General features: G+C 36.4%; 1 protein-coding gene across 1 annotated transcript in view; it reads right to left on the bottom strand.

Moving 5' to 3' along the window:
* Window positions 1–14746, bottom strand: part of LOC142083555 (sodium channel protein type 2 subunit alpha) — a 56853-nt gene that overhangs the window by 30916 nt on the left and 11191 nt on the right. The window contains exons 7-14 of the mRNA XM_075153100.1: window positions 14274–14546; window positions 10741–10804; window positions 10034–10175; window positions 9009–9215; window positions 7297–7587; window positions 3728–4108; window positions 2605–2737; window positions 721–959 (exon numbers count right to left, since the gene is read on the bottom strand). Coding sequence (XP_075009201.1) covers window positions 721–959; window positions 2605–2737; window positions 3728–4108; window positions 7297–7587; window positions 9009–9215; window positions 10034–10175; window positions 10741–10804; window positions 14274–14546 — 1730 coding nt within the window. The remainder of the gene's footprint in view (window positions 1–720; window positions 960–2604; window positions 2738–3727; window positions 4109–7296; window positions 7588–9008; window positions 9216–10033; window positions 10176–10740; window positions 10805–14273; window positions 14547–14746) is intronic.

Here is a 14746-nt window from a genome sequence, read left to right as displayed (position 1 = left end):
AAAAGAGGTAAATGGGAAAAATATGGGTTTTATCTAGCCTGCTCATATGCATGTATAAATACCGATACACAGAATCTCTTCTGATTTTAATGCTCAGCTTTTCCTCCTTAGATCTCATCTTTGCCCTTCGGACATCTTTTTGCTTCTAGGGATAAAGATAAGTTTATGAGAGGGACAATTATTTATGAAGAAAAAAATGATACTGAAAGTTGAGCAGAACTATTCTTCTTCGGGATGATCTGCGGAAGGCACTGTCACGCTATTTCACCATTTCCTGTGGAGTTGCAGTGTATTTGCCATGCTTACTGGGTCTTTCCCCTCTACAATTCCCTGAACACCCAGGACCTTAGGAGGGGCTAGTGAGGAGTGGAACAGGTGTGGGAATGGAACTGAAAGTTCTTATGATTTGTAAGTATCCATCCAAGAAAAAATCTTAGAATTATTCCTTTAACCAGCTGCAATGACAGAAGCTGAAGGTTTTAAAAATCAAAATGCACATTGACTCAATAAATCTTACTATCTATTGCTCCATAAAGCAAGAGTGCCAAAATCCACAAATGTCAACAAAGAGGGATTCAGTACAGCTTAAATTTAAATTCAACCATCCCAAGCCTATAAATATCCAGTCAACATTTTCTTTTAAACGTATGTACATAGGTCACAGAAGAATTATTTAAGAAAAAGATATTTGACATACATGGTACATCATGAAAGACTTACAAGGTTTCCTACTGAAAGCACACCACTAAACTGTTCTGTCATTGGATAGTGCTCCATGGCCATGAACAGGGTGTTTAGGACAATGCAGATAGTAATGGCCAGATCAACAAATGGGTCCATCACAATCAAATTTACAACATGTTTGACTTTCAGCCAAGGAGTACAGCAGTCCCAAATCAAGCAAGTGTTAGCAAATTTGTACCAGCATGGCGGGCATTTCTGTCTGGATTCTTCTAGTTCTAGAGAGAAAAATGAAAATAACATTTTAAACACATTTCTCTATTGCAGTATCATCTGGGTATTTCCTTGAGGCCTAAATGCTGTTTTCCAAGGTACTGTTGGTGAACTGTGTTGATGATATTGTAGACTTTTTGAAACCAAGGCTACTGTCAGTCAAAAGAAATTACAATTAAAAACAATCTGTCCCACTATGTGTTAAATCTGATATAAAAGGAATACTAAATATTCAATAGATAAAATAACCATTCACAAGCAAATGCTACATTGGATGCAAAATAGAAATTTGTCTTAGAAATCTGGCATACAGGCTGAGGAATGAGTGGATTGAGAGCAGCCCTGTGGAGAAAGACTTGGGGGTATTGGTGGATGAAAACTGAATATGAGCCAGCAATGTGCGCTCACAGCCCAGAAAGCCAATCTCACCTTAGGCTGCATCAAAAGAAGTGTGGCCAGCAGGTCAAGGGAGGTGATTCTCCCCCTCTTCTTCACTGTGGTGAGACCCCACCTGGAGTACTGCGTCCAGTTCTGGGGTCCTCAGTTCAGGAAAGACATGGACCTGTTGGAGCAGGTCCAGAGGAGCACCACAAAAATCATCAGAGAGATGGAACACCTCCCGTATGAGGACAGGCTGAGAGAGTTGGGGTTGTCTTAGCCTAGAGAAGGCTCCGGGAGGACCTTATAGCAGCCTTCCAGTACTTAAAGGGAGCCTACGGGAAAGATGGCAAGGGACTGTAGTGATAGGACGAGGGGTAACGGTTTTCAACTGAAAGAGGGTAGATTTAAATTAGATATTAGGAAGAAATTCTTTACTGTGAGGGTGGTGAGATACTGGAACAGGTTGCCCAGAGAAGTTGTGGATGCCCTCTCCCTGGAAGTGTTCAAGGCCAGGTTGGATGAGGCTTTGAGCAACCTGATCTAGTGGAAGGTGTCCCTGCCTATGGCAGAGGGGTTGGAACTAGATGATCTTTAAGGTCCCTTCCAACCCAAACCATTCTATGATTCTATACATAGAATGAATATAATATTTAAAATTTTCCTCATGAAAGATAAACATTTAGAACAAACCTGAAGTCAGACAACTATTTAGACAGTATTATGGTCCATATGTGCAAAACTGCTTCTTATTACCTTCCCATTTGCTATTTTAGGCATAGTCATTTAAACCTCAAAGTAATGTTTTGCCCTTTCTTACAAGTAGTTGCTTAATTCCATGATTCGGATTCATGGTATTTAGCCTTACAGAAAGAACAATGTGATCCTTCCTTTGTGAAACAGCATGGTGAATCAGTAGAAGGGGATTGTTCTACTGCAAGAAGCATAGCCGTTTCCGTAATCTAAAAAGAGCTTTTACCCCAAAACCTAACCTCTCTAGAGAAACACTGCATTGATCAATTGCTTTCTGCTTGCATTTAACTTGAAAGTTTGCTGCTTCCACCTCAAACCTATTAGTATATTGAAAGCTTGACTGCTTTTCCAAATATATCAGTCCATCTTTAAAAAAAAATACTACCTCTATATACAAATCTCATCTTGCCTGTACCCTTTAGGCTGAAATAGCTGCCTTAAAACACCACTACTACTTAATGTATCATACATTTAATAGCACTTTATGGCATTGCCATACAAAAATTCTGTGTTACATACCTTCCATTGTGTTTGTAAGCATGCTGGCTATACTCATGGCTCTTTGCCTTGCATTAGGATCTGTTAGGTAGTCCATAGGAACATGGTAAGAACTAGACCGTCTCTTTCTTAAGTCAGTTTCTGTAGTTGTGCCCTGAAAATAAAACACTGATAAAATAGCCTATTGATTGTTCATTTAATAGGAATAACACTGTAAATTATTACAGAAGTATAACGGTTTAAAACACTCTGCTGTCCTGCACCATGCTCCATTTATGTTGTGGTTTTGCAATAGACTAATGTATGCCTAACTTTGTATATAGCAAATAGTTAAATACATCAGTAGGATTGCTCTTGTGCTTAAAGAATATGTTTTTAAGTATTTTACTGAAACAGGGCTGAGACATTAAAACAGATTTTAGACTATAACCATTTTTTAGACTACAAGAATTTCCACAATGCTTGTCAATGAGCTCTGCCGTAAATAACTCTCTAATTAGGCAGTGAAGTCTTTTTCTAAACATGAAAATGCACAGCCTACACAGCTAGCAGTAAAAGCATAAAGAGTAAGTGTATTTTCTTAAGATAACTCTTAATTTAGAAAAAATTATCAATTTCCTAGCAGATGTTTTCAAACAAAATAAAAGAAAAAATATTTAATAATGTTGACATCTCAAAAAAAAAACCTAGAAAAATTAACTATGTGACAGGAACACTATCACAACCCATATAAGTTGTACTATCAGTGTTGTATCAAAAGTTCATATATGGTCAGCGGGAAGTTAAATACTCATTTAATATATTCCATTAAGTAAATATAATTAATTTTTTTTTAATTTTTATATCCTGTCTGATATATGAATACAGACTCTTCCAGTTAAGTTTTCAGTTAGCAAAATGAATCAATGGGTATAAGACTACACATACTACATTTATTCAGGGGTTTACTATGCTATTCTGTTAATTCCCAGTAAGTTAGCATATATTTTCAGTTTCTACTTTAGCTTATAACTGGAATATATGAAAGAAGCATTCCCAGCTTGGCCAGAAAGGGAATCATTCCCAAGTGATTAAATTTTGTAGAAACAGTAGCTGATCATACAGGGAGAGGACATCATGCCTCTGCTATTGCAGACTTCCTTACATTGCTAGCAGTGGCTGCTTTATCAATCATCACCTCTGGCAGAAGCTGTCCAGTAGGTGATGTCAGAGCTGGCGGCCCACCGACTAAAGAAACTACTCCATTGCAATCCACGGTGCTGTGCATCTTCCCATTTGCTGGAAGTGGAGGTACTGTCCTGGATGACCTACTGGCCTGACTAATGTTACTGTTGCGCCGTTCACCATGTCTATGAGGAACAAAGAGAGAATCTCTTCTGCTCTCATTGTCTTCAAAAGTGCTGTGCTCATCATCAGCAAAGTCATTTTCTGATCCTACATCCTTTGCTCGACCTCTGAAGCTGAAAAGACTTGTTCTGCTATTGCGCCTTGGGGAAAACAGGGAGCCACGAATGCTCAGCAAAGACTGTAGGTAAATAAAAACAATGATTATCAGATGAAAATCTTTTTAAATATAATGTTTTCATACAGGGGAAAAAACCACAGTGTTAATATGTCTTAAAGGGTAAGGTCATCTACAAAGAAATGAACCGGTACAGCCTCCCCCCCAATACACTCCCTTTTGGATAATAAACAGAGAGCACATAAGTGACAGACAAAGACTAGTTATTTTACTACTTTGGATATATGAAATCAACTGGTTTAATTAGAGTAAAAGAAACTGCTTGACAGAATTGTTTCCTCTGCCATTCTGCCTGTTTTATTACCAACTGTTCATAAACTGAGTAAGCACATCTAGACCCTATTTACCCCAGGTTGGCATTAGTCTGACAGGCTGAGTAAATAAAATTTTAGGTAAATTTCCTGTGACTCAGTCTGCACACAGAGGTAGCTCCCAAATACTGCCTAGTTTAAAAAACATACATTTTTAAAAAGATACTAGTCAAGTAGGCCACAATAATGTTTTTATTTCTCTTTTCAAGTCTTAGCTATCCTGACTATGCAAAGATATACCTGTAATTTTGTATGAACAGTCTCACTAATCTTCATCAGTTTACTCATGTGAGTAAATGTTCTGCTATGGGAGGATCTTTTCAGGATCAGAGACAAAATAATGCTCTAATCTTGCAAATACATGTTCTTAACTTTAATTCATATCAATGATTCTCTTGACTTGATTGATTAGCATTAGCACCTGATTTCACCCAAGACCTCTATGAATAGCAGAGATGATACATAACAAAGCAGTGTCTTTGTTTCTCTTCTGCAACTTATCTTTATGGACCTGAGCCCCATTGTTCTAGGTACTGCAAAATGCAGAACAAAAAGGCACCCTGCAAAGAACTTATCATCTAAGTGTAACACAACAGATGGATACAAGAAGAGAGGGAATACAAGGAGGCAAAATTGATGGGTATGATAAACAGTGGTCTTAGCTCACCTGAAGTCACTTCCCTGTCAAGCTTTCTGTAGGCAGCATGGTAAAAGAGAGTTTTAAAGAGGGATTTGAGGAAAGCAATGAAGTGTTCTGTGGAAACTCATGGGAGCTTCTTCCAAGCATGAGGAGCAGCATACCAGAAAGAGCTCAAAGAAACTAGTTTGAAAATTTAACAGGAGGTTATGGATGCTGGCATGGGTCAGTCAAAGCTGGGACTTGACTTGTTTACTGTAAGTAGACAAGGTGGGTTGGGAAGAACTTTAGGCACATATCTTTTATGGTATTAAAAAAATATCTTTAGGTAGATATGTTTACTAGCAGATTAGGTAAAAGCAATGAGATAGGTTAGTGCTCTTTGCAACAACGTTCTTGATGAATACAGCAGTAATCGGGACATGGAAAGAGGTCCAAGTTAAAAAGATTCACAGTTGTGGGTCCAAAGTAGGGTTAAAAAAAAGAGAAAAAAAGAAAAAAGAAAAAGAAAGAGAAGGGAACTAGCAAAAGGCCTTGTGGAAATCCATTAGAAAACTGTCAAAGGGGTAAAAGGATTTTCTAAAGCACAACTAAACCAGGAGAATTGAGAGGAGACAAAATCATGAATGTTAGGAAGAATAAGTTTTCAAGAAGAACATAATGGTCAGTTACATTGAAGGCAAGTGAAATGTCAAGGAAAATGTCAAAGATGAGATATAAACCTGAGTTTTGTCTAGGAAAAGGTTATTAAAAACTGGTGAGTGGAATTTCTATTTAGTGGCTAGAACCCAGAATGAAAAGGAACTAGGGTTGGAAAACCAGAGGGGAGAGGATTGCTAGACTGTCATAGTAAACAGCTGTAAATGAACTTGGAGATGAAAAGGTAAGATAAGCAAGTTGTATGAGGAATGCTTCATGTCTTACAACATGGATGAATTGAGCTGCAGTTGAATAAGGCTGCAGTTTGAATGAAGACACAAGCAAGAATATGCACCTAAGGGATCAGATGGGCCTTCAACATGAAGTCAATGGATAGGTGTGAAAATTTGTATAAGGAACAGAATGAATCATGAACTAACTAAATTCAGCTATGAAGTTTTACAGAGACTAGTTAGACAGTTAACAACATAAAATGGTGGCAGACCAAGGGGAGGGGGGAAAAGGATGCAGTACTATTAAAAAAGGAAGTACGTTAGGAAGTACATTAGGAAGTGGAAGGAGGAGTTAACTTGGTAAAAATAGGAAGCTAGAAACATTATATTCCCACCACAGTCTGGTCTAAGGAGGACAGTCCTTAATAAGAAAATATTGGATTAAGAGGTCTGAGCTTCTTTGAGAATGGGAGCTGGAGGAAGTGATATATGAAGAGAATATGGATGCTCATGATCTATTTAGGGATGAAACAGGCTTTCCAGAGACAGTAATAGAAGAGGATTAAAAAGGAAGGAATGAGTTTAGTAGTAGTGACTAAAAAGAGGGAGAAAGCAAGTCATAAAGACCATGGAGAATTGAGAAAGTGGGGATAAAAGGAAGAAGCATATTGAGGCACACGAAGGGGCAGAAAAAGGACAGAATGGATGTGAGATCTGGACTTGAAGTGCTGAGGGGAGAGTTGGAGGTAAGCAAATGAAGAGGAGCTCTGAAAACTGTAGAAGGGATAACATATCAAAACTATCAAATGAAATAAATGTCTGGATGGGAGATGCAGATGGCACTCTGAGTCACTGGTGTTTCAATGTAAGAGAACACATGCAAGGACACATTGCCACCTTCTTTAAGATAACACAATTAATGGTCTCACATCAATTAATTTGTCAAATTTCACACGAACATTTATGCAATTTCTACTGAGTTTTTTGCATCCCAAATTTAGTCCTTTCCTCATTTAAGACATGAAATTCTTTTGTATGTGTGCACCAAATTTTGAAGCCACTGATCACGCTGAATACATCCATCTTGATGGGGAGATAGGTCCATTTTCATTAAGAAACTTGAAATACAACCAATTTTAATTAATACACATTATTTTGATTTTTCACAGATAAATTCAGAATAAAAACAAAATCTCTCAAATTCTTACAGTTTCATCTTTGGCTGAAAGTATGAACTTGGTCATACTTTGATTTAAGATATTAAAGAATCTGTGGTATCTTTTGCAAGAATTGACCAAACTACTTTACAGGGTTTTGTTTATATGATGAGTAGACAACAAAGACGTTTAAGAGGTAATAATACTATGGTACCTGGTGTGGGGAAGAGAATCTCTTTTCGTATGTCAGTCTATTCCCCTCAATGGAAAATCGGAAACCTTTCCTTTTGATGCTGTCCTCTGATTCAGATTTGTGAAATTCTTCCCCATCCTTCTCCTCGCCTTCAGATTGTTCTTTTTGCTTTTTTTTCTTTCTTCTATTCCTCCTCTCTTTAGCACTTTTTGAGCTCAGTTTTGATGCCTCAGAAGAACTTTCGGAGAATCCACCTATTCCACCTACTCCACTATAATCTCTTGAGTCAGCTGCTGCAGCTGCTGCTGCTGCCTATACGTACAAGCACATATGCAATTTACAACATTTATACAAACACACGCTACTCACTATTTTAAATTTATTGCCACTTTTAAAAAAGTAGTGATTTTGAAATAAAAGCAATGCTCCCACTTCACTGAACCCAGCATATCATAAGTATAATTTGTGAAATACCACAGGAACCATAATTTGCCACTGCTCCATAAACCAGGAGTTAGAGCAGCCCAAGGGAAAACTGTGCTGTCAGAGAACCAAGTTAACGAGCATCTGTTTTAGATTGGAGCAATACGTTGCAATGAATTTTCCACCTGAAATGCTATGTAAAAGTAGGGAATCAAGGTTCAAACAACAGGAAAAATCCCTGTTAACGGGAAGCAACACTTTCTTACACCATTTTGCTGGATTTTGAATACTCTCTAGTCTATTAAAGATATGGTGTAACATTGTTTATCTCAGTTTTGCAAATCATAATCAGAGATTTTAGTTAAACTGCAGGGTACTAGAGACCTGTTTCTGTTTGAAGTTTCGAACATTGGTGGAGCATTTGATTAACATTTATTTACAAGTAAAAAAACCCCACAAACCAACTAAACAACCAAACAAAAAAACCCATTGCTGACTTTAGTCATGTGCTTACATGGAAGACATAGTTCAACTGCTGCTCTATGTGGCCACATGCCAAGCAGACATTATCAATTATCCTATTAAAGATTTCAGAGTCTTCAAAAAATGAAAAGGAATTTCAAAGCAGTATGTAATCATGATGTCTGTACCACAGAAGTGTTTTCTCCAGTTTCTCCTCTTTTTCCAGTTTTCTTTAAAACTGGAACACTATGGCTTTCTGCTGTGAGAGCTGGGGAAGGAGTAGAAAAAGCCAAATGTTGCTGAAGCAAAATACTTCTCCCACAGCACCTACAATAGTTTTGCTTCTGTTACTTAAATAAGCAGAATTCCTGGGGTTATTTTCCCCCACATCTCCATCTCCATTTCACAGAATCACAGAATGGTTGAGGTTGGAAAGGAACCTCTGGAGGTCATCGTGTCCAACTCCCTAGCACAGACAGGGTCACCTAAAGCAGGTTACCCAGGACCATGTCCAGATGGCTTTTGATTATCTCCAAGGATGGTGATTCCACAAGCACTCTGGGCAACTTGTTCAAGTGCTCATTAAAAAGTTAATTTCCATCTCCAGTGTGAAAATCCAGTATTTTAGCTTATTGTTTATCATTTTTGTTACAAATTAACAGGTTCACTCAAGCCAGCAGAAACAGTGCAATGGAAAACATTAAAGATTGTTTGCAAAACAAAGGAATTTATAAGCCTGGAGGTAATATATTGTTAGGAGTAGGGGAGTAAAAGTACTCTCATACGTGGACATAAAGCATCCAATCACAATCATGAATGGAAGAAGGAATTTTACTTTAGAGGGATACCTGAGCTTCTTCCTGTTGCTTTTTCAGTTGTTCCAGCATTTGCTGAAATTCTGCTTCTTTCTGTTCTGCTTCTTCCATGGTTGCTTGATTCTGTTCTTCATAGGCCATGGCAACCACAGCCAGGATCAAATTAATCAGGTAGAAAGAACCCAGGAAAATGACCAAAACAAAAAATATCATGTATGTTTTCCCAGCAGCACGCAGTGTCTGGGGAAAAAGAGATAATACACATTTTTAGCAAACTTTTAAATACTGTTGGATAATATGGTAGCATCTGTGTTATAATCTAGAAATACATTACAAGATTGCTTTATGTTAACACAAGATTATTTAGTTACTTTTTCCATATACACATAGTATTATATCCTGGCTACATGTGCAAAAATCCAAGTTTTGTTTCTACTATGGTCAAGGTAAATAAGATTCTGTAGCTTGAATACTTCAGAACTTCTACCAATGAGAATCTGTAGTAGCAGTTGCTGCCCCCACTATACATCTATATTATAGCCATTAAATCTAACAGTAGTGGGGCCACTAACCAGCATCTTACCTTCTTGTCTCATCAGTCCCAAACTACAATGCTACAAAGACACTGCAGTATACAAAATGTCATGCTGCACAACATCACTGTCCTTCAAGTTAAGGGTATGTGTAGTTCAGGGACAAGACCTAACCTTTTCAAAGACAACATATTTGTACTAGACTGCAAATCAAGTTACATCTATTTACAGCATATTTGGGTAATAAGCTTTAACAACTTAAGTTCATTTACTCATTTGTGAAAAGAAACAATAATGCTTAACCACCTTCATAAAATAGCAGCTATTTCTTATTATGTATTTTGAGTAGCACATGGGAACCTAAATCATGAACAAGGCCTCTATTGTTTTAGACAGCTTACATATATGAAATAAAAGATGATTTCTGTCCTAAAGGCCTTAGGGACACGTGAATGAAAATAACTATGTAAGTACTATGTAGTAATGGTATTGGTGATGGTGCTGTTTATTTTAGTAAGTCCTCACCAGCTGGTAAAGATTCTCCCAAAAGTCCTGAGTCATCAATCGAAACAGTGACAAGAATGCCCAACTGAATGTATCAAAACTTGTGTAGCCATAGTTGGGGTTTCTACCAGCTTTCACACATATATATCCTTCTGGACATTGACTACAAAAGAAGAGGAAATGCTATTTTTAACAACTACTCTAAATTACGATATGCTATAGTAAATCACAAAATTGTTCAGGAGTACCAGTTGCTAATAAAATTATGAACAAGTAAAATTTTATTCTACATGCCTAAGATAAAAATGTCTTACTGGTTTTCATTTTTTAATTCCATTTCCTAATGATATTTCAATGCTTTAATAATATAACTAATAGTAACCTACCCTTCCCCACAATTTGTCATATCAACACATCTCCACCAGGACAAGAGAAGAATGTCAACTAGCATGGCTGATGATAAACAGTTGTCAGCAAGCTGGCAGCAACATTTATGCACATAACATTCATGTGGTTACCTTTACAAAATTAGCCTAAGATGCTGAAGAAAGTGCCTGTGTAAACTCAAATCACATAGATGGTTATATTTAGGTATAGCTTCAATTGCAAAACATTGGTAATTTGCAACTCTATGGTACAGTTGATACTAAAGTTGACCACCCGAGCTATTCTAAGTAGCTAATTATTTTTTCTTGATGCATAATGAAAAATTTTGATCATTTTCTTACCCCGCATCTGAGCTATTGCCACACAGCAGAGCATCATTTTGTCCTTCCAAGAAGTAGAAATGATCTGTTTTTTAAAAAAATAAATTAAAAAGGTGATGAGAAAGACATCATTTATACCTAACGGAAATTGAGCAATGATATAGACTTTTACACTTTAAAGAAACAAGCAGAGCTAACAAACAGTTTAACTGAAATATATAATGATTAGGAATGAAAAGCATGGAAAATACTGTTTTGACAGGAAAATTACTTTCTAGAGTCTTGAAGTTGGCCTTTCTTTAGAAAACAGAAAGGTAGTTGTACAGCTAATTCTCAGTAACCTACCCAAATGAATAAGATACAATGGGTGGGTTACCAAATTGTGTATGTCAGCAAATGAGTGAACAAATACCAGGAAAACAAGACAAAGGATAAGGACAATTCCCTGCCTTTGTTCATGCATTTTGATATATACCATTTAGTGTTATTCACTGGTAATTATTCATTACATACTATTTTACCCAAATATTACGTGAACAAGTACTGAAATTTTTGCAGCATGAAAACACAACACACACAAGAAGTTGCTAACTGGATCTTGACTTGAGCAGCTAAGGGAGAAACCAAGCTTTTATTGTACATTACAAAAAATTACTACACCAAATTCTATAGCAGAGGAATGTACCTGAATATCTATATGTATTTTGTTAATAGGCTAACTATTAAAATGAAGTAAAAAATAATGTAAAGAGATGGAAGTCTTAAAAGCCCCCGGCACATTCTTTTCTTTTCTTTGTTCTGCTTTGAGGCAGAAAGGGAAAACCAATTTGCCATCAATTCCTAGTTTGGGATTCTTATGGTAAAACGGGAATCTCTAGTGGAGATTTTTGGGTCAGGTGACATATTAAGCTAAAGTTGCCAAAATTAGGTATGTTCTGGCTGTTCCCAGGAAGCAGATGGTTCCTTGAGATTCACTGCCAGCTGGCATGGTCTAGCTTAGCTGGCATGAACTAACCGAGGGCTAATGCTAAAGAGACAAGCAGGGAATTGCAACCAGTTCCTACTGACTGCTTCTACTCTGTCACCACCAGTATATGATAGAGACAGCATAAAATCTGCTCATTTTAGAGAGAGAGCGATTATGTGCATAATGTATGCATCTGCAATGTATTCTCAGATATCAGATAAGAAAACAGTGGATTTTCAGACATTCCAGTGATCATATAGTCATGCCCCATGAGAGATCTAACCCCTACTTAAAAAGCTGAAAAAGTTTCAAGATGCAGATAGGCACCAAGCTGGATTTTCAAAATTGTCTGTGGGCCTAATTCACATTCTTATGTGGCACAGCTCCTCCTCTGGTAAGCAGCAGATCCAGTTAAACTATCCAGTCAGCTCAACTCTCAGCCCACTATTTTGGAAAACATTTAAATAATAAATTTTTCAATATAAAGATGATAATGATAAGTAATAAAAATTGTGAATATGAGTTTGTAAAAAATATGCCATACATAAAATTATTCCCGTCTCCTGCCAGCTTAATAACAGGACAACAGTCATGGGTATAAGTCCTACATGACACTTTCATAAGCAAATAAAGGAGATATGTTTTGGCTGGAATCATCACAAAAGACTTGAAAAAAGATTCTCAGAGAGCAGTTGCCAGTGGCCCAATGTCAATTCATACGGACATCTTTCTGAAGATCCTCCGGGGATCTGTGCTATACACGGTTTTCATAACAAGTTTCATTACCAACTCAAGACATGAAATAATAGAAAAAATGCATCAAGTATTCTGAAGTTAGGAGAGAAGATGATTGAAATTTAGAATGACCTTTACAAACTGACAAGCTGGTCCAAAAGCAATTGGATTTATTTCAACTGAGACAAGTGGAAAATGCTACAGTTGACAAGGCAAAATCAAATACGTAAATGCAAAATAGACAGGACCTGGCCACAGCCACTGCTGTACAAAAAGATGCAGTGACTGTCACGAACCACAAGTTTACTGTGAATCAACAATACAGTGCTGATATAAAAATGATGTAATTTTGAGATGTGTTAATAGGAATGTTCCATATATGGCACATGAGGGAATTACTTCTAATTTGTACCTTTATTAAAGGAGTAAGTACCAGATTTGAGCATCTCATTAAAAAAAAAAAACCCAAACAAAAACCAAACCAACAAAAAAAACCAAACAAAAAAGAAAAAACAAAATCCCAGACTAATTGGAAAGAGTCCAAAAAAGAAAAAAAAATGTGAAAATAGGTATAGAAAATGCAAAACAGAAAATAGGCTTGCTTGGTTTAGAAAAGACCAGAAATAAAGAAGATAACAGTTTTAAAATATCATAAAGACTAATATAAAGTAGTCTACAATTATCTTATTTCTAAGTCCACAGGAGTAGTAGTAATATATTCAATCTGACATCAGGAAAATTTAGGTCAGATATTCAGAAAAAACTTTCTATTTGTGGGATATAGTACTAGAAGCGGCTAAAGGGGAATGGAATGGAATCCGTTTTTCAGGTGTTTTTAACAACGGGTTATCATCCAAAATCTTTTCCAAGATGACATTTCTATGATACTACAAGCATGCTGATATGATAAGTATATTAAAAGATTATAAGGCAATAAGACTTGGTTCCAAAAGCATTTAGTTGTTAAACTGAGATTTCCTAACTTTCAGTGATACAGGCATCAGTTACAAAATTTATAGAGACTTTATAAAAAACCCAAGATTATACCTAATTACAAGGTTAATACCCTAAATACACTAAAATAAATAGGAGAGACTGAATAAATAGGAGACATTAAAGCTATTTACCATTGTGAAAGACAGAATAGCTATATACTACAGATATGTTCAGAGTATTTCTATCTGAACTTTAAAACAATTTTTGTTAGCACAGTAGTGACACTAACTACCTAAAAGTTATAAAGTACAAAGAAGACCAAAATGTTAATTTCTTGATTTTCCACAGATTAAAAAAAAATTAAAAGATACATAATATGGAATCTAGTTCTTATTTTGCTAGAACAAGAAGCATGGGATAAATTACCGGTACTCTCATAAAGGCATGTCTGTGCTGTGCAAGGGAGTATGGTGCAGTTCCAGAAAAACAATGCAGCTGCATTTACACGCTATGGCAGGATTCATGAACTAACTGTTGTTCAAATGTGGATTTATGACATTGGGCATTATCTTGCACTAATGTGGCTATACGATTTCAGATCCCATATTAGGACTGTCACATTATTTCAGGAGGCTTGAAGCTAGCATGGAAATTTCTGCTTTGTGCTGCAATGTGGATGTACTCTAAAAGTCATATTCAGTAAAAGGCAAAAAGATATTTTGGTACCAAGTACAATATTAGGAGTATGTCAAACTACATTATGACTGTTCTTTTATTTACTACACAAAATGAGTGCTTTTATGTCTCTTGGCCAGATTACACCATTTTAATTGCAATGGAAAGATACTGATGCTTTTGTATCTGTTTAAAAAAATTCCAGAAAATCAATGCAGTAGATGATATAATTAACTCTTACTTCTGTCTTCGATGTACTCATCCCAGTTAAATGTTGTCATTGTTGTATTAATAAATGTACCATTTTCACCTACAGAGCTATTAAAGTAGGAAATAACAGTTGTTTCAAAAGTAGAATTGTCTGGAGGCCACTGCAGGCATTTATTCCTCAGGTTGCCCATGAACAGCTGCAGCCCTATTAGTGCAAATACACTCAGACAAAACACAGTCAGGATCATAACATCTGAGAGCTTCTTCACAGACTGAATTAGGGCTCCCACGATAGTCTTCAAGCCTGCAAAGAGAAAAGATTTTTATTATGATGCTAAACAGATACTAAACACACACAAAAAAATGTGATTTTTCCTGACAAGATAAAGATTTCATGCAAAATGACAACTAAATGAATCTAATATTTGTGATACAGTAATTTTCATGAAAAGCCTTATTACTTGTGAAGATGAATGAAAAGCTGTAGGTTTATGCTTATTTTAT

This window comes from Calonectris borealis, chromosome 6, assembly GCF_964195595.1.
Source record: "Calonectris borealis chromosome 6, bCalBor7.hap1.2, whole genome shotgun sequence".
Taxonomy (NCBI): domain Eukaryota; kingdom Metazoa; phylum Chordata; class Aves; order Procellariiformes; family Procellariidae; genus Calonectris; species Calonectris borealis.
This window is presented reverse-complemented; position numbering and strand designations above follow the sequence as displayed.